A 17,892-nucleotide genomic window follows, 5' to 3' on the forward strand; every position below is an offset into this window, starting at 1 on the left:
AAGAAGGACCTCTAACCATCAAAGCATGACAATTTAATTGAGTGCTAAGGTGAGAAAGAGAGAGAGATGGCATCCAAGAGAAGGAAGGCTATCCTTCTCCTTGGTGTGCTGATTTTGGGGGCTGATCTCCTCCTCGCATGAAGAGGTCCAGGCATCCCAAATTTAGATATGAGGTATCACATCAAGGGTCTTCATCCTCCCTCCCTTACTACCTTCAGAAGGTGTTACGATTCGAGGCTTCATCCCCTTTCCTATGAAATTTGGCATGCGCATGAAGTAGAGAGTCTGTACGTTCAGATCTCGGGAGGTATCAGATTCGAGTATTCTTAAAATTTTGATCCATATTCTATTGCAAATTAAGATAAACATAATTGTTATGTAATCTTTAGAATAAAAATTTTCAAATCACACTCTGGCGATCGATCAGATCAAAAAATTTTTCTTCAAGAATAGTCCAAGCACTGCCTTCACGGGCATGCAAGCTTCACTATGAGAAAAAAATAAATACAAGAGGAGAACATCCACTCTCAACTCTCTGTATATCATTCTTCTCAACCAGAAGCTACCCTCACAAAAGCTCTCTTAAAAGTCTCCCCAAGGGATCCTCTCATAGGCCTGCCAGTACAAGATCTTCGACGACCCTGGATGCTTTCTGTGGAGCGAACCGTTACATCGTGCCTCTCCACAGCTACTCTGCTTGATACTTTACTAGGCTCTCCCTATGTCTGCTCTACCTACTGCGCACACTCGACGCTCTATTGGACTCCTCCCAATGGCTGCATGAGCCTCCCATGCACTGATGCCTCCACTGATAGTCGACTCCTCACGGCTACACACAGCATCCTCTCACTTCACGATTCTATGCCCATAGGGCTCTTAATGCCCTAAAATCCAAATCTGATTGGAGAAAAACTCTTGATCGGACTCCTGATGCATCTGGATCGTTCGATAAGCATCGCTAGCTCTCCCAGCCGCATAATCGTGCTAGATTTGCATGCAATCAAGCTTTCCATCCTTCGAATTAGCCCCAGATCACACCCGCCACCATCCGATCACCACCAACTGAGCTCTCAGCTATCTGATCATGCTCTGATCCACAGAACCCCATGTGGACTGTGAGAAATCTCCTTTGTCATCATGGACCGTGATCCCAAATTGCATGGATCGTGATTTTGCACTGCAGTGGGCCATGGCTGGTGTGCGCACGTGGGCCTGGGCCGCATGCTCACGGCCAGCCCATGCATACCTCTGCACTGGGCCGTGCTGGCTGCTGGGTCACCCTTGCGACCCCCAGACTGCCTCCTGGCCTATGTGTTGCGGGCCCTGCTGCTCTGTGTGCTGTAGGTCTCGTTGCTCCATGCCTTTGGATTTCTCGCAACATGCTCTTCGATTTGAGCTTCTCTGTATCTGAATTTTTGCTCCTGTGGATCAAATTGAGATATTTTTCTCAATAAAAGTATGGTTGGAGATCGATCAAGCATCGAGGAGGTGGTGCTCTCACTTAGGGATAGCTAGACCTACAGAAATACCTGCTTGTTAGAGATATCCAATGGGCACCCTCCTGCCTAAGTTATCTAAAGGATAAAGCACAGTTGAAAGAAGAAACCAATGGAGAAATGAGAGAGAGGATGCATTTGCCTTCTGTAAGAAAAACTTATCCCCTGGTCCCCCTTTCACCTCTTCTTATATAGAGGATTGTTTCTTATCGTTACTCATAGATTTAGACTCCTTTGCCTTGAGACATGGGAGTTACCGAATTGATTGAGATGTTAGTAGGTGGTCAATATACCTATGATCATATTGTTATGGACTATTAATTTTGAATAATTAATATGCCTTTAGTGCGCCATAACCATATCCATGACCTCTAGTCTGTGGTGTAGCCAGAATTTTCATCATGGGGTTCAATGTATAAATTAAAAATAAATAAATATAAACAAACTTAATAATATTATATTAAGTGAAAGCGAATTCAAATACATTAATATAGTTGTCCTCGATGAGTTTTCATTTTTTGAAACCTATCCATGATGACATCATTAGAAATACCCTAAATATATCTCTTTCTATATAAGTCACCATACAATCATTCATGAATTAATCTTCCATCCAATTCCTCAAGTCATTCTTGATAAATTTTATTGTAGAGAATGCTCTTTCCACAGTTGCATGGTGACTGGTAGAATCAATGCAAATTTACAAGCAAATACACATAATGATAAGTCAAATACTTTTCGTCTCATCTAATTTCTTAGAAAACTCATCAGGTTCTTTCAGCTTGAAAAATCTATCATCATGGTAGCTCACATCAATAATAAAATTCTGAAGTTGAATTCGAATTTCCACCATACATTCTCCAAAATTATTCGGATACAATTCAGCCAATCTTAATATCTTTTCAAGTTAAAGTTGGAGAACTTGTCAATTGGATTCAAGCTAAGCCACACCAAAAAGCAAATCAGTGTTCATCTCATTAAAGTGGCTGTTAAGCTCTTGAAGTTGCCAATCAATAACTTTGTAAAATATTTCAACATGAAAACGATGCGACTTTTATGTTCAGAAATTCTATGTTTTGATCTCCCTATAAAAAATATGCAACTCATCCATGCTAGAGATCAAAATATCATATTTCATGCAAAATGAAGAAATCGCATCTAAGAGATCTTCCCATCCATCTTCTCTTATCTCTTGCAACTGAATTTTTGCCATCTCAACAAGTGTGATGGCATTCACAATGTCCTATTCTTTCTTCTACAAGGCTATGTTTAACTCATTTATAATATCCAAAATTTCTATCATCAAGTGCAATAAGAAAGCAAAATCAAATGTCTGACAAGAATCAAAAAGTTCTGTGCTTTAAATCTATCATCAAGGTCATAGGCATCATTAATAATGTCATCAAGCACATCAATCAATGATCCAAATATAGCACTAAATTGGCAAAAGATTTGTAATGAGATCCCCAACGAGTGTCATCAGCTCTTTTAAGACCAAGCTGTTGATTTAATCTCCGTCCAGTTTCAAGCTCACCCGTACGTAATGCCTCTTGAAGTTTTTTTGCTTGATCTTCTTGAATATCTTCTCTATGCTTAAAAGAAGCTTCTAACACATTCAAAATATTAGCAACCAAGCAAAAAGGCCAATTAACATCCTTATATTTTTTTGTAACGATAATAAGTGTGAATTGGAGCTGATGGGTAAAGCAATGAATCGAATGAGCTGATGGAGTCTCTCTTTGAATTAAAGTTTTAAAACCATTAAGCACATCGTGCATGTTAATCGCTTCATCATAACATTGTCCATATATATATACGATGGACTCAGTGAATAATTAAAAAGCAAAGAATCAACTATTTTTTCAAAGACAAAGCAGAAGTATCATGAACATGAATAATTTTAATGAACCTCTCCATCACGGGCCCCTTCTATCAACATACTGCAAAGCAAGAGCCATTTGCTCTTTATGTGATGCATCACGAGATTCATCCATAAGTATACCAAAGTAATCTTCACCAAGGTCCTCCACAATGGCTTTAATTATTTCTGTTGCACATGTATTTACAATATTTTTTTGGATTTCAGGCGACCTCATTTGTTGATTTTTTGGAATATTTTTCAATACCATACTTGCCGCACTTTCAACACGATTTGTATATCATGCCAAAATTTCATGAAATTTTTTTTTATTTAAGGATTTTTCACTTTCATCATGACTACGAAATGTCAATCTTTGACATAAAAGTAATCTTGCAACATCAATTGATGCAGTTAAGAGAATTCGATACTCTAACTTAGCCTTATCGGATTGCTTATCAAGAATAGTTTGAATAGATTGTTTCTGTTGTACCAAATCTTCATAATTCTTAACTGCTTGGTTATGAGTACTATTAGGCTTACCAACATACTTAGCAAACTTATTCTTTTTATACCAATTTCTAAACCTGATACTAGTAAATGAGTCTCTTTCATCTTCATTTTTGAATAAATAACAATATAAGCAAAACGCCACAACCTTCTTTATGCTATACTCCAACCAATTAGCATGTTCATCAAACCATTCTTTCTGAAAATAATGATTATATCTAGAAATATTTTTTTGAAGGAAATCATGACTTCTGGGTTGACAAAAGCTATTTTGTATATGTGCTCTCCTCACTTCATCACGATCATTTGGATGATAACTTAAAATTAGATCTCTTTCATCCGGATCAAACTTTAAAGCATTTAATCAACTCCTTGACTTTATTTTTGAAAAGATTGTGATTGTGGTTGTGAAGTATTGTCGCTAGATGAATTTTTCAATTGATTGCCACTTTCTTGAATAAGAGATAAATTTTAAAATGATGAACTAGATGGGTGAATGCAGATGATATTTTTTTATAGTATGTCTCTATTTAAATATTAAAAAAAAAGATTTTGTTAATTTTTAACACAATGTAAATAATACAAATAAATAAAAAGTATACAAAAATATAAAGTACATCTCAAAATTCAACTTCGCAATCATAAATCACTATTGGCATTAATTAATCCAGTATTTATCATCACAACAATAACAACTAATAACCAGACTAGCAACATTTCAAATATAATTGAATATTCAATTAATCACCAATTTATCATTCAATTAAATCAGAAGAAAGAGAGTGAGAAATTTGTAATTACCTCAAAACATAAAATTAGAATAACTAGTTGAAGTTGAACTTCAATTGAAATGAACAAAGATCTGCAAATTAAAATATAGCTATTTTGAAAATTTAAATTACAAAAAAAAAAAGAAAGAAAGAATAAACTTTGGCGATATGGAGATGAACAATCGTTGTTCCGCGGATGTGCAGCTATGAAAGGAAAAAAAAGAGATCACGGACATGCGGCTGGGAAAGGGAAACATCTAGAAAGAGGGGGCTGCTGGCACAGGTTTAAAGGCTACAAGAGGGGGCTGCCGCTTGGTCCCATAGAAACTTTGGGTTAAGTTACGTATTAAACTATAGAGGCTTGGGTAAGTGCTGTAATTTGTATCAAAATTAGAGGTTCAATTGAACCCCCAACTCTAAACGTCACTCCCCCCACTTATGTTTAATACCTACAGGGCCTTGGGAGTTGGGTGGGTGCTGTAATTTGCATCAAAGGTTGGAGATTCAATTGAACTCCTAACTCTAAATGTGGCTCCGCCTGCCTCTAGTATCTCGAGTTATCGATTATAGTTATTATGGCTAGTAGGTCGATAGGATTCTAAGCTCCTAGTCAGTAGGTTATCGATGTTTTTGTCGATTCAAGTTCCTCTCAATCGATTCAATAAAGTAGCTTCAAACCACTTGTGTATGCTCAAGTCATCTGTGTAATGCCGCATGACCTTTGTAGTCGGGGGTTGATTATTGGATTATTGTCGAGAACTCTTTCCACTAACCATCCAAGGTCAAAAAGTCTAGTAGACATCTTAATAATTGGAGTAATGAGATGATTGATTCATTTGGAATAGGTAGCATAAACCATATATTTATAGAGATTGCAGTATTGATTCTTGTATAAGTGGTGCTAGTGTTGGTACTTCGTGAATTATTTGGTAGTGCCGAACGTCGATGGTACCATGATTGAGATTTTAATGGCTTATGAGTTGTTTTTTTGGTAAAAGTGACTCATGAGATTTTTGAAATATGAAGTATATATTTCATAAATCTACTGCATTATGGCTAATCCAAATAACATATAAATTTTTTGCTGTATTGTGGCGAACCCAAATAATAAAAACCTAGTTTCACTGACACATTTATAGATCAGCATTGTTTTCCGATTTTTGAATACTAATTTGATTTGGAGTGTAACACCTGTCGATATGTCCGAGTGGTTAAGGAGACAGACTAGAAATCTGTTGGGCTTTGCCTGCGCAGGTTCGAATCCTGCTGTCGACGAGATGATATGATATTCTTTTATCTTTTTCAATAAAAAAAAATTGAGGCGACTTGATTTTATTATTTCCTTAAAATTCTTTTTTTAACATAAATTTTGAGGCGACACTGATCGAAGGGTTTGGTTTCCGTGGATGGGCATCAAATGTCGTACGAGCTTCACGATGATTTTATTATTTCCATAAAATTCTTTTTTTAAGATAAATTTTGAGGCGGCACTGATCGAAGGGTTTGGTTTCCATGGATGGGCATCAAAATCGTACGGGCTGACGACACAAAACTTACCGTGTGCTAAAACTCACACCACTTTTCTTCGTGAGCCCTATTTCCGCCTCCCCGCAGGCGAGGAGGCCAGGCAAAGCAGGGAACTAGGAGAGGAAAGCGGCCGAAAGGAAGAATAAAAGGCCGAACGCGGAAGCTCGAACGAAGGTCTCATAGTAATCCGTCCGTCATGGCGGAAGAAAAGAAGCACAACGTGATTCCTCCTCGCTATGACCTCGATGCCAAGTGGGACGCCTGCCTCGATCTCACTATCCGCCGCTTCTTCTACTCCTCCCTCGCCGGCGCCTTCACCGGACTCCTCCTCTTCCGTGAGTCCTCCCTGTTTTTGTTTCTTCACCCTTGCGATCTATTTTGATGCTTATTGATGGATTCCTGGGGGGAAATTTCGGATTTTTTTTTTGTTTTGTTTTTTCTTCTTTTCGTCAGCTGTTTGTTGCTTTGCTCCTTTTATTTTCCCGATCCGTTTCCTACTCTTTTTTGTTTACATGGACATGGTGAGATTTTCTTTGGATTTATGTGTGTAGTTTTCCTGTTTGACTATTTGGTAGTGAAGGTTTGTGTACTTTTGTGGTTCTGTATCGTTTTTATCTTCTTCTTGTGGGGGAATAGACACCGGGGGAGTTGGGTGATGGGGTACGACATAATCGAAATTGGTATATTGTTATTTGAAGTGCGAGTTTTGAAAGAATGTGATTATTGTAAGCGGGGATTGCAGCTCTCCTGAGAAGTATATTGTCTTCTGTGTCAGTATTTTCTTGGCGAGATAAAGGCTCTTATCGAACTGTTCCATCCCCTAGTTATGTCTTTTGTACAGATTCACAAGTTGGATTGTGATTGTAAGAAGGCTGGACAACTCTCTAATCATATTTGCTGTCGTCCTCGTGCATTAAGCCAATAAATCATAGATCACTGTGACATTTCAGATGATGGAAACCCTTCATCATGTACTTTCTAAGATATATTGTGTTTATGGTTTGTTACCGGTGATTGATATAGGACATCTGAGCGACTTAGAAGAACTTTCCTTAGAGACAGGTACTGGCATTAAACAATTGGAAGTTTCAAGAATGATGAAATGCCCATTTCTTTTTCATGTCTCCTTTGTTTGTTTAGGGGTTAATTGGTGGAAACCAAGTTGTCTCTAATCTTCACATGTTTTATGGAAAACAGGATGTATTACCCAAAATATACAAACTTGTTACATTATGTACTACTAGTGTAACTATTTTCTATCTGGATTTATGATTTATGTTGTATTTCCAACAATGCCTGACTTATTTCTCCACCATGAAGTTCCTTTTTTTGTTGCGCAATTTCGGTCATAATTAATTTCATGCAGCAGTAAGAATATTTTGGAAGCGGAACTGTTTTTAAGTGTATCTATCCTTGCCCTCATAAGTATAGTTTTAAATCAGATTTTCGTGCATAAATATACATATAAACATGTATGTATGTATTCTTGTATATAAATTTATGCTATTCACATGCTAAGAAGTTTATCACTCCCATGTGTTTGTCATATATCTAAAATATAAAGAGATCAAGTTTGCTTTACACATGATTGCTCGATTTTAATTGCATGTAAATTTGGGCCTTGTCTTTTCGCTCTTCTTCATCCTTTTCTCTTTCCTATCCTTCCATCTTTCATCCTGCCTAACTCTTGGTGGCCGTGAAACATGAACAAGAATATGAGATATAAGGTACAGCATTGCATGGATACACTGACACAGCAAGTCTTCGCAAAAGTTAGATGGAGTCTAGAACTCTATATGTGGCAAGGATATGTCCATAAATAAAGATCAACATATGGCTACATTATAGATGACACTTTTTTTATTTTTGGTTTTTAAATAAAAAAGTTCATCTCTCTCTCTCTCTCTCGTGCATGCATGTGTTAAAGGCATATATCAATAAAGTGCATATGGGTTTATTTTTCTTAATGGATGGTGAATCTAGATATAACCTATCCAACTCCATTTGATCTATAGGCCCCTAAAAGTAGTCGGGGACATCTGGGAAGTATGTGAGCCACATCCTCATTGTATAAAATACCTACTATTTTTTAAAAATAAGTGGTTATTGGCATTAAAAATTCAGCATGAATGGGTATGTAATACACGTTAGATGTGGATTTGGCTACTCTGGGAAGGCTTTCTTGGGTCACATCATGATGACCACCAGTACTACACAATTCATTACCAATCAACCATTCTCGTAAGCTCCTCATTCCCTCATGTTTGCTACCATCCATTCTAGCAAAGGAGGGGTCGATGAAAGGAGTGGAACAGATTGGTTGTGGTCGCTGTGGACATAATGAGATAAGCAACTGGAGAGGGCAGCAGGTAGGGTCACATGGTGGTTTGGTAGGTTTTTGTAGCAACAAATGAATGGAAGGGATATTGGTATGGTAACTGAATAATAAGGTAGCTTTGTTGTGACAATTGTAAGGATTAGCAATGGTCATCACATGATAAGGAGGATGCAGAAGCCTTTAATTTCGAGTTTTTATCCCTTAGATCATAATTGGCATTGCAATTGATGATTTAGATGATACATATCATAATGCTTCTTTTATATAGTTGCTGGCACTTGTTTTTTCATTGAAAGAAATGTATTTTCGAACATTTCACATTTTATTGGGTTTAAGGTAATTCATAATTTTGTATATCAAATAAGAACTAGTATTGAATGTGAGGACACTCCTTGATGGCTTATTTACAAGCAGCATAACAAAAATTTTGAGCGTGATTTTTTAGTGGGCAAGCAAGACCATATTCAACCGTCTTCTTCTAGAGGATTCTGCTTGCAGGATAATATTCCATGGGAACTAAGTTCTTTTCATGTGTTTCTCATGCGTGGAATGACCCTTTTTTTAATCTTGTCATGGCTTTGAATTATCTATCTGCTTTTTAAGTGGATATTATTCTGTATCTACTCTTTCTTTACTTTCCTCATTAAAAAAAGCTTTTTTTCATCAATTGCAAGAAAAATTAGTATGCATGATTACCACAGAATTAAAATGAAATCCACTCTCGTGTTTGTCATCGATGGATTCATTGCACAGACTCATAACTTGCTATGTAGTTGGAGGTCAAAAAACCACCACTTTGCTTTCCATTTGTACTCCAAGGGTATCCTTTAAAAGAAAAAATCTTTTCTGTTTTCATTTTTCCTACATTGACTGCTGATAGCTAAAGGAAAGGCAATTCACAAACACATGGCTTGCTATATAGTTGGAGGTCCAAAAACCACCACTTTGCTTACAATTTGTCCTCCAAAGGCAATTTTTTAAAAAATCTTTTCTGTTTTCATTTTTCCTACATTGACTGCTGATAGCTAAAGGAAAGGCAACTCATGTTTCCGTCCTTCCTTTAGTCAGTTATATTCTTCACAAGGATAAGCCATAAGGGTTATCTTGTCTTACCCTTTGTTTGTTGAAATGAGAAAAGTCAGATTCAGAATTCATGTGTTGTATGTACTGTTTAGGATAACATATAAATTGGTTTTATCCACTTCTTTACACTTTGCACAATTATCACTGAGTCCACTCCTTTCAAAGCAGGTTATCATCATGTATAAATGATTATTTTCTCTAAGACAAAAATCTGAGAGAAGTATGACATTCTAAGGGATTATCAATTTTCAATAAAACGACTTGTATGTTGAGTAACTAAGGTCACTTTAAGCATGGATGACATGACTTTACCATCAAGAACCCATTGGCCCCTGCTTGCTTTGTATAATCTCCGACAACCAGAAGTTTGATCAAAGTTGGATAGGTCAAGTAGGATCTGTAAATATATTATAATTATTTCAAAACGAATGTAGAGACAAATATATTTGACTTGGGCTAGTTTTTGTCAATATACCAACTAATATTATTACACAAATATAGATGGTTAAAGTTCATGTTCAATTGTTCCTTTTGGTGGGAGAAGTGTAGGGGCTTTGTAGCTCAAATCCTTGTTTTCCTTCTTTTTTTTTTTATTTTCTTAAATGTACAATGCATGTGAGTTGACTGCACCAAGGGTTTGGGGGGGGGGGGCTAGAGTTGCAAGGAGTGGTACTCCCTCATCAAAAAAGAGGGTATGTGTAGGGGCATTTTTGGAAATGAAAAAGAAAGTAGAATAATGCTTGGGGTGGATTCGAAACCCAAGCTTTCACATTATATTATGGATGTTTGTTGTTGCCTTGATCCATCCTTGTTCATATTCTTAAAACTTACCATTGATGGACTCACCCAAGAATTGCAAAATCGACCTGAACTGCTTGGTTCGAGATGTACTGTGCCAAAATGGTGTGGAATTGAGTTGGCTTGCTGGTTCGGTACAAGAACCAGTTAGTATCAGTCCAAACTAGTTCGAACCAAGCAAAACCACCTGATTTTGCTTGACACCAACCCATATAGCTCAATTTTGAGCAACATTGTGATAAGGAGTGAGAAAAAGTGATTGGGAGTTATTTTAGTATGGGGTGTAGGGGTGTAAACGAGTCGAACTGTTTGCAAGCTATTCGAGCTCAATGCAAACGAGTTGAGCTGCTTGCAAGCTAATCGAGCTCAAGTTGAGCTCGAGTAGCAGAATACTCGGCTTGAAAGCTCACGAGCTTACTCGAGTTTATATATATATATATATATTTAATAATAATATTTTTATTTATAATATATATCAATACATATATTATTAGTAGGGTTAAAATTTGATTTCAAGCTCGAATTTGAACTCGAGTATGGCTCGGTTGATATTCGAGTCAATTTCGAGTTTTGTCTATTTTTCATCGAGCTGAGCTCGAGCTTGGGATATTAAAGCTTGATCGATTTCGAATCGAGTTTCGAGCCCTAGTATTTTGAGTCGAGTTGAGATTGAGCTTCCAACTACTCGACTTAGCTCGGCTTGATTGCACCCATGGTAGGGTGCATACCATACCGAATCGATAATATTACCTGATGCTGAGACTGAGGATCTTGGAGTCATCTATATATTTTTTTGCCTCTTCTTATTGTGATATTAATTAGTGATTGGTAATGCTTAGGGGAAAAAAAAAAAGAAAAAGATCAGAGCCACCGGAGTACAAATATTTACCAGTTTGCCATTTTTATAATGTGTGTATTTGCTCTCTGCTATGATGAGTGTATGGGAGGTCAATTCTGTAAAAATTGGTTTGGAACAAATTGTTAACATTTTCAGGTAACTAGCCAGGTCATAGATGCAAGGATATCAATATAACATGCAGTGGATTTAATACAAACCAAAAATGGATGATGAATTAAGATATGTTGATGTGATCTGAAAACATAAATATGGAAGGAAAAAATCACCTTATTCACTTCAGATTTGATTTTGTGTATATTGGTTTGGAAACCTACCCTTATTGCCCCCCACCCCTCCTCTGGTTGGGATTTCTCGGAATAGATTTAAAAGGATAAATACAACAAGTTGCCATGTTTCTATTTGTTGAAGGCTTATCGTGAGATACATCAATTTTTCTTGGTTACTTTTCTTGTGATATATTTTGTAAAATTAAATATGTTAACGGAAAGAGAGAAACATTACAAATATTACAACAATAACCTATATGCTGAGGGGAACATAAATGGAGATCGACAAAGGAAAAAGCTATTAAGTCTGAACCTAAAAATCCATGTAATGAAAGATGGAAATGAAATGACGCGGATCTGGTTTGGAACAAGTTAAAACAAATTTGCTTGCAAGCTAAACTCAACCCAATCCATCAATGAGTCAAGACTACTTGACCTGGCTCAACCATTGGTCATCTTCTAGGAGCCAACTGGACAACCTATAGTTTGCTGACCTGACTGAACTAATCCTGACTTGACCTGACCCCATCAATGTCAAAATTCCCAAACAGAAGGGAAGGAAAAAAATGACATGGATTGATTCAATTTTATTAGGACTAAAGATACAAGTGCACCTCAATTATGGAGGCTCAAAACCTTGGATGAATTCTTAAGAGTAACATGCGTGGTAATGTTAAAGACAATACAAACTCTTTTCTTGAATTAAACAATCAATCACGAACTTTCCATAAAAGATGAGAACTGAACTGACCCATAATATCTTTGACTTCTGACTTGGAGAAGTCCTTCTTTTGGAGAATCTCAATTGTGTTCGATTATCTTGGAAATGGAATGGTTATTTTGCTTGAAGAGATAACCTAGAAGGCTTCTATCCCAGAATTGAAGCCACAAGTTAATGTATTTGATCACCTAACATTAACATTTTATGGCTTATTGACCTTCAGGCCGCTTTTGTAAAATTTAAGTAGGCACTCCTTGTATTTTTTGAATAATTAGTTGTCTTCCATATATTATTCTCTTTGTGGGCATTTTGATTTAATTAAATCATGTAGGTCTTACTTTTATTGTTCACTTAGGGAGTCCAACAACTCGATGGGCATCTGTAGCTTTTGGTGCTGGAGTGGGAATTGGAGCAGCATATACTGAATCTTCTTACATATTTGATGGTTCACCTCCAAAGTTGTCTCCAAATGTTTCAGCTGGGCCTTCTGGTTCTGCACAAGTTAGTTATTTTTTCGTTCTCGTTCTCAGTAAATGCTTAATTTAATGCCATATCTACTTCACTATTTCTATACCTTTTTTAAGCTTTCTTTGTAGAAAGAAGAGAATAATCTGTTCATAGTTGTCGCTATTACACAGTAACATTATTATCAGAGTTATTAAGTTCTTGAATTTTTTCAGGTCAAATGTTTTTCCTGATTATTCTCAGGCATGGTAGTTGATTAATAATTTTACAATTATAAGTCAGTTTAACAACTTAATCACAAATTATTTACGATACTACTGTTTTTGGGACATTTACTAGATAATAGTTATGGTGCATGTGTTTTCAATTAACATATTTATTATTAAATTAGAAATTCTGAAGTTTACCATAAAGAGTGATGTAGACAACCATGGTACTTTTTTCTTTTGTTATTTGTGATTACAACAGCAGCTACAACTGCCAATATTTTGAAATCTAGGTAATCTTAGTCTGATAGAGTAAGGATTGCATTAAGAGTGGAGATCTCAAGGCCCCTAGATTTGAGACTCATAAGGGAAAAAGGGAATGGCCCTTGGGCAGATAGATCCTGCATCCTTTCAGAATGCAGACAGAAAAGGAAGTCGTAGACACTTTCTTTCAATTAATATCTATTGCTGTTCTAGGAAGTGGGGAATAAAATGGTTATAAGGCATCTGATCTGTTGAAAGTAAAAATATTATGAGAGTATTTTGAGAAGAAAGGTATATGTTTGTCATCATAGGAGTAACCATAGGAGGGGTGTATGTATTCTTTAATTGTTATATATATTTATATTTTGGAATTTTGGCAGATTTTTTTTTTTGGTTAGTATTCAAAATCAGGATTTTTGTCTCTAGATGTTTTTTTCCTGAACACCATTGGTTTGAATGCTGTATATTTGATTACATAGTTGTTGATATGATTGATTATAGATTAAGGCTGCCCCTGGTTCTGTGTTCTAAGAACATGAATTTCACTTTTTACAATCTCTTGTTCTATCATGTGCAACTTCTCTTCATTCAGCTACATGTTCTAAGAAATGCTTTCAGACCAAGGTTAGAGTTTTCTACGACAGAGTATTAGTTCTTTTGAATACTTAAGAGATTTAGCGGTTGTGTGGTTGTTGTTTTTCTGTCAAACTCTCTAAGTTGTGTGGTATGCTAAAGATATTGGACACCATGGTAGGTTTTATTAATTTAGGAAAATATACTAGAGATGTATCGATTATTATTTTTAGTGGAAAGTGAACAAATTTTCTTTTTTTTTTTTTAAAAAAAAAGCTCACTGAAGCTGTAAACCATGATTCATGTTTTGGTATATCCATATTTGTATTCGTATTGTACCATGAATTCTTTATATATGTAGTAGTTCATTAAAAATAGTGCTCCAGAATTCATGGAGAAATTTGTAAAGTGAAAATAGGTGTCTAAATGGTGTATGGTCTATGTAATAACCCAAGACCTAAACCAAAAAGGCTAGCTGGAAGGTATACTTGGGTTTTTTGGCCCTTTATAAGTATCCAAGATCTATCTATTGCATAGCTGATGTGGGACTAAATGCATGCCTGTGAGGATCTTCACGTACTTCCCTTTGTTTAAGCCTTGGTATCTTTATCATGCTAAGGGTCTAAATCTATTCAAATCCAATCACAAGTACACCATTGTTTGCTCGTGGTCAAGCCAAATAGGCTCATGTTGTAATGTCCCCTAGTCCACATAGGTGATGGGCTGGGGCCATTTTGATACTATTTGTCACAACTCAAGATTTCAGCTAAAAGGGCTAGCTGGAAGGTATTATTAGGTCTTTTGGCTCTGTACAAGTATTGAAGATCCATCTAGTGCATTGCTGGTGTGGGGACTAAATACATGCCACAAAGGTCCTCATAGTCTAGTTGCATGATTCTTCTTAAATACTGGTGCTATCAAAAGGAAGAAAGTTACCAACTTGGTCAATTCTTCTATAGGTATATTATCACCTGATATAGAATCTGAATGATTAGCCAATCTTGTTATATTGTCCCCAACCACTAAGTACTTTTCTAGGTTAAAGCTGCTCAATCTAAATATGAATAATTTAATGCATACTGCATTCATCTTGCATGCATTTGTTTGATCATTTACAGAGGCCTTGCCATATACCTTGTTCCTTTGTGACTGTTGTGTTTGATAAAGTTGAGTTCCAAGTAGCAGTCACGGTTGAAATTCACCAGAATGATTAAATACATTTAATTTTTTTGAAAAAATAACAGACAGAAGAGGAAGCTATGTTTTCGTATGAAATATATTATGTCATTTTTTTCTTCAAGGTGCAATCATTAGATTGCTGTTCAACATTTTCTCTTAAAGACCACAGTTGTTTTACTCTTTTTGTGTCGATTATTCTTGTATGATCGTTTCATTTGGGTACATGTTAACAAACAATTGACCAGCCCAACATTTTGGGCTTCTTATCTTCCACAGCATTTACTTCTTACTAGGATTGACGGATTTTTTGTAACTTTTGATACTGGAATTGTCCTAGTGAACCGTAATGTTAGCTTCTGCATTTAAAGGCTTAATTTAAATGTTTTTCTTTAGAAATGGTCGTAATTCTTCCTTTTTTCCCCATCAAGATAAACAATCTTTGGTTGGAAATCAATTATTTTATAGTTTTATAGTGAATGCCCCTTCATTATTACTAATTCATACCTGAGATTTAGATCACTTGGTATATATGAAAGGTTCAATAGATAAATGAAAGCTAGTATAAATGGATGTATCTGTAGTGTTTAGAGCTTTGCTATTTGAGTGGTTTTTGGTCCTCAAACTATATAGAGTTATGAACTTACAAGATTTCTGTTGGCCTCATCTCCGGAATGCTTGTGTAGCCATATGTCCAAGTCTCTCCTCGCAAAATAAGAAGCTAATTATTTGCAGAATGGGCTATCAAGAACATAGATGTATCTGGCTGTCAAAATATGAAACAAATTTATGGTCCTTGAGAAGTCTCAAATACTGAAGATAAAGTAACCATACGAGCAAATTATTGTTGACTAAGATGGTGGTGTTGCTGGAGTTTTCCATGGTCAACTTCCATGAATAATAAGATTCTGGCAGATGCAAACATCTTAGATAATTTGAAGTTTGCAAATAATACATTGATGAAGAAACCACAGCCACACCAACTGTAGGTATGGCTTGTGTTATGGGATGTCAAGGAGCTAAAAAGGAAAACGATGTAGTGCATCCTCAGGTTGGCACTATAAATTATGGATCACAGAAGAGGTCATTAATCCATTTTCAATGACGCAGCAATAAGCCAAACTTCATAAAAATCTTGACATATATGTGGATACTGACTTGCCAGGTTGGGCTAAGTCAAACATCATGAACCCAATGCCCATCTGGCATCAAAAAAAGCCAGGTGAGCGTGAGGTGGCAGGCTGTTCAGACAGGCCTCGACTGGGCAAGTTGGGTTTAGGTTGGGCGACTTGGCACTCTCACAGGTGCCTAGGCTGGTGCCTATAACAGCTATTGCTTGGTATAGTTGGATTTCAATGAATTGGAACATCAAAACAAGGTAACCTAGAATAAGGGATGAGATTTGTTTATGTTGGTTTAACCAAATTGTTTCGCAGATGACAATGCATGAGAGCTATCCTGTCTTTCCGACTGCTCACTTGGTGAGATGGAATCTTTGGAGGCAGGTGAAAAAAAAAAAAAAAAACGAGCTCATTGTTATTTGGTTCAGCTGGTTAGTTAACAAATATTTAATTCCTGTACACCTTGAGGAAGGTAGCTCTGTTATTATGGGCTGACACATAAATGATTTGGATGGGAGTGAGCTAGGCTTTTGGAGGTTAGATAAGCGGACCAAAATATCATGGAGTACTCCAATACATGATTGCTTGCTTTTATTGTTCTTTATTATCAAATAAACATTGAGTTAGTTTCTTCTTAAATGCAGTATGCATTATTTATTTTTTGCCTGCCCATGAGTGTAGCAGCTTCCCTTGGTATGGTATGACTCTTGCACACTATGATCACTGATAACCTTGACAAACTTAGAAAATGCAGATGTCAACTTTTCTTCAGTCTGCCATTTTTCATTTCTGTTCATTTGTTCACAAATTAAACCATGTATTTCTGTGAATTTATAAGTTTATAAACCCTGTGAATTGGATAAATTTCAGCATGTGATTTATCTGATTGCCCTTTGTCCTAGGAGGAACAGAAGTGAAGGATGCCAATGGAATGCTGGAACAATTAGGTTGGGGATATTTATTGGGATTACTTGAATTGAAGGGCTTGATGTTGCTTTCTTTCTCCCATGTATCTGCGGCATTTTTCTATGGTTCCAATACATGTAATACTGATTTTGCCAATTCGACAAGAATACTGTAACAATTGTGGCGTTGGTTGATTCTGGAGAGCAGATAATAAATGTCTCCCATGTAATCTGGTATGTGTCACTGCGGCAATAGTTCGAACATTTATGCTAAATCGTCAGACCTCTACAACCTTTTTCTTTAAGGAAAGGAAAAACATTTCTTCAATCAATTTTCTGATGAGAATATCTACGGCTGTTAAAATGGGCCGGCCCGACCTGGTCTGGCTCTAGCCCATGTGAGCTGTGATTTTATGTGCCGGGCTTGGTCCACTTGTAAAATGAGCCATAAAAATCTAATCCGGTTCTAGTCTATGTGGGCTGTCGGTTAGGGCCAAGTCAGTTCACTTTTTTTTTTCTTTTTTTTCTCTCTTTATTCTGGTGTCTTTACGGTAAAAATTAAAATTTAGCATTCAATGAGTAATAAGAAGTTAAACAGCAATAGGTTTTCAAGATCAAACAAAAATTAAATTTTTAATCAAGTGATTGTTTATTCGCGTGATCGGGTATGGGTTGGTCCATGGACTGACTCGGTCTTAATTCGGTTTAGTCCATGAACTATAGGGTTCGGGTCAAAAATTTTATTTTCACAAATAGGTTAAAATTTTTTAATCCAATTCGATCCATTTTTAGGATCAAATGTGTTGGCTCATAGGTCTTGGTCCATTTTGACAGTTCTGAATATCTCATGAAAATTCTTTTGCTAGCGTACAGGTTATCATCCATTGAAGGTAGCCAAATTCTGGAGCGCATAGGTTATTGTTCATTGGAGGTAGCCAAATTCTTGAACTTGGTGA

General features: G+C 36.4%; 1 protein-coding gene and 1 non-coding gene across 4 annotated transcripts; both read left to right on the forward strand.

The window, feature by feature from the left end:
- The first annotated feature begins 5,827 nt into the window (after positions 1–5,827).
- Positions 5,828–5,909, forward strand: TRNAS-AGA (transfer RNA serine (anticodon AGA)). The gene has a single exon. It is a non-coding gene; the product is annotated as a tRNA-Ser (tRNA).
- Positions 5,910–6,203: 294 nt separating this feature from the next.
- LOC105049780 (MICOS complex subunit MIC10) lies at positions 6,204–17,173 on the forward strand. 3 transcript variants are annotated; one of them, XM_010929529.4, is made up of 3 exons: positions 6,207–6,496; positions 12,582–12,727; positions 16,943–17,173. In XM_010929529.4, the coding sequence occupies exons 1-3, from the start codon at positions 6,358–6,360 to the stop codon at positions 16,946–16,948; spliced, it is 291 nt and encodes a 96-aa protein (XP_010927831.2). In that variant the 5' UTR covers positions 6,207–6,357; the 3' UTR covers positions 16,949–17,173. The 3 variants fall into 3 exon arrangements, with proteins under 3 accessions (XP_073098450.1, XP_010927831.2, XP_010927830.2); XM_010929528.4 differs by having other exon boundaries at positions 6,209–6,496; positions 16,934–17,173; XM_073242349.1 differs by lacking the exon at positions 16,943–17,173 and having other exon boundaries at positions 6,204–6,496; positions 12,582–16,402.
- Positions 17,174–17,892: the final 719 nt, after the last annotated feature.

This window comes from Elaeis guineensis, chromosome 8, assembly GCF_000442705.2.
Source record: "Elaeis guineensis isolate ETL-2024a chromosome 8, EG11, whole genome shotgun sequence".
Lineage (NCBI taxonomy): Eukaryota > Viridiplantae > Streptophyta > Magnoliopsida > Arecales > Arecaceae > Elaeis > Elaeis guineensis.

Excerpts from the sequence above, each read along its gene's own strand:
- LOC105049780 (XM_073242349.1), top strand. The coding sequence starts at position 6,358 with ATGGCGGAAGAAAAGAAGCACAACGTGATTCCTCCTCGCTATGACCTC. Across the intron at positions 6,497-12,581 it reads CACCGGACTCCTCCTCTTCC|GGAGTCCAACAACTCGATGG; the intron begins GTGAGTCCTCCC and ends TTGTTCACTTAG.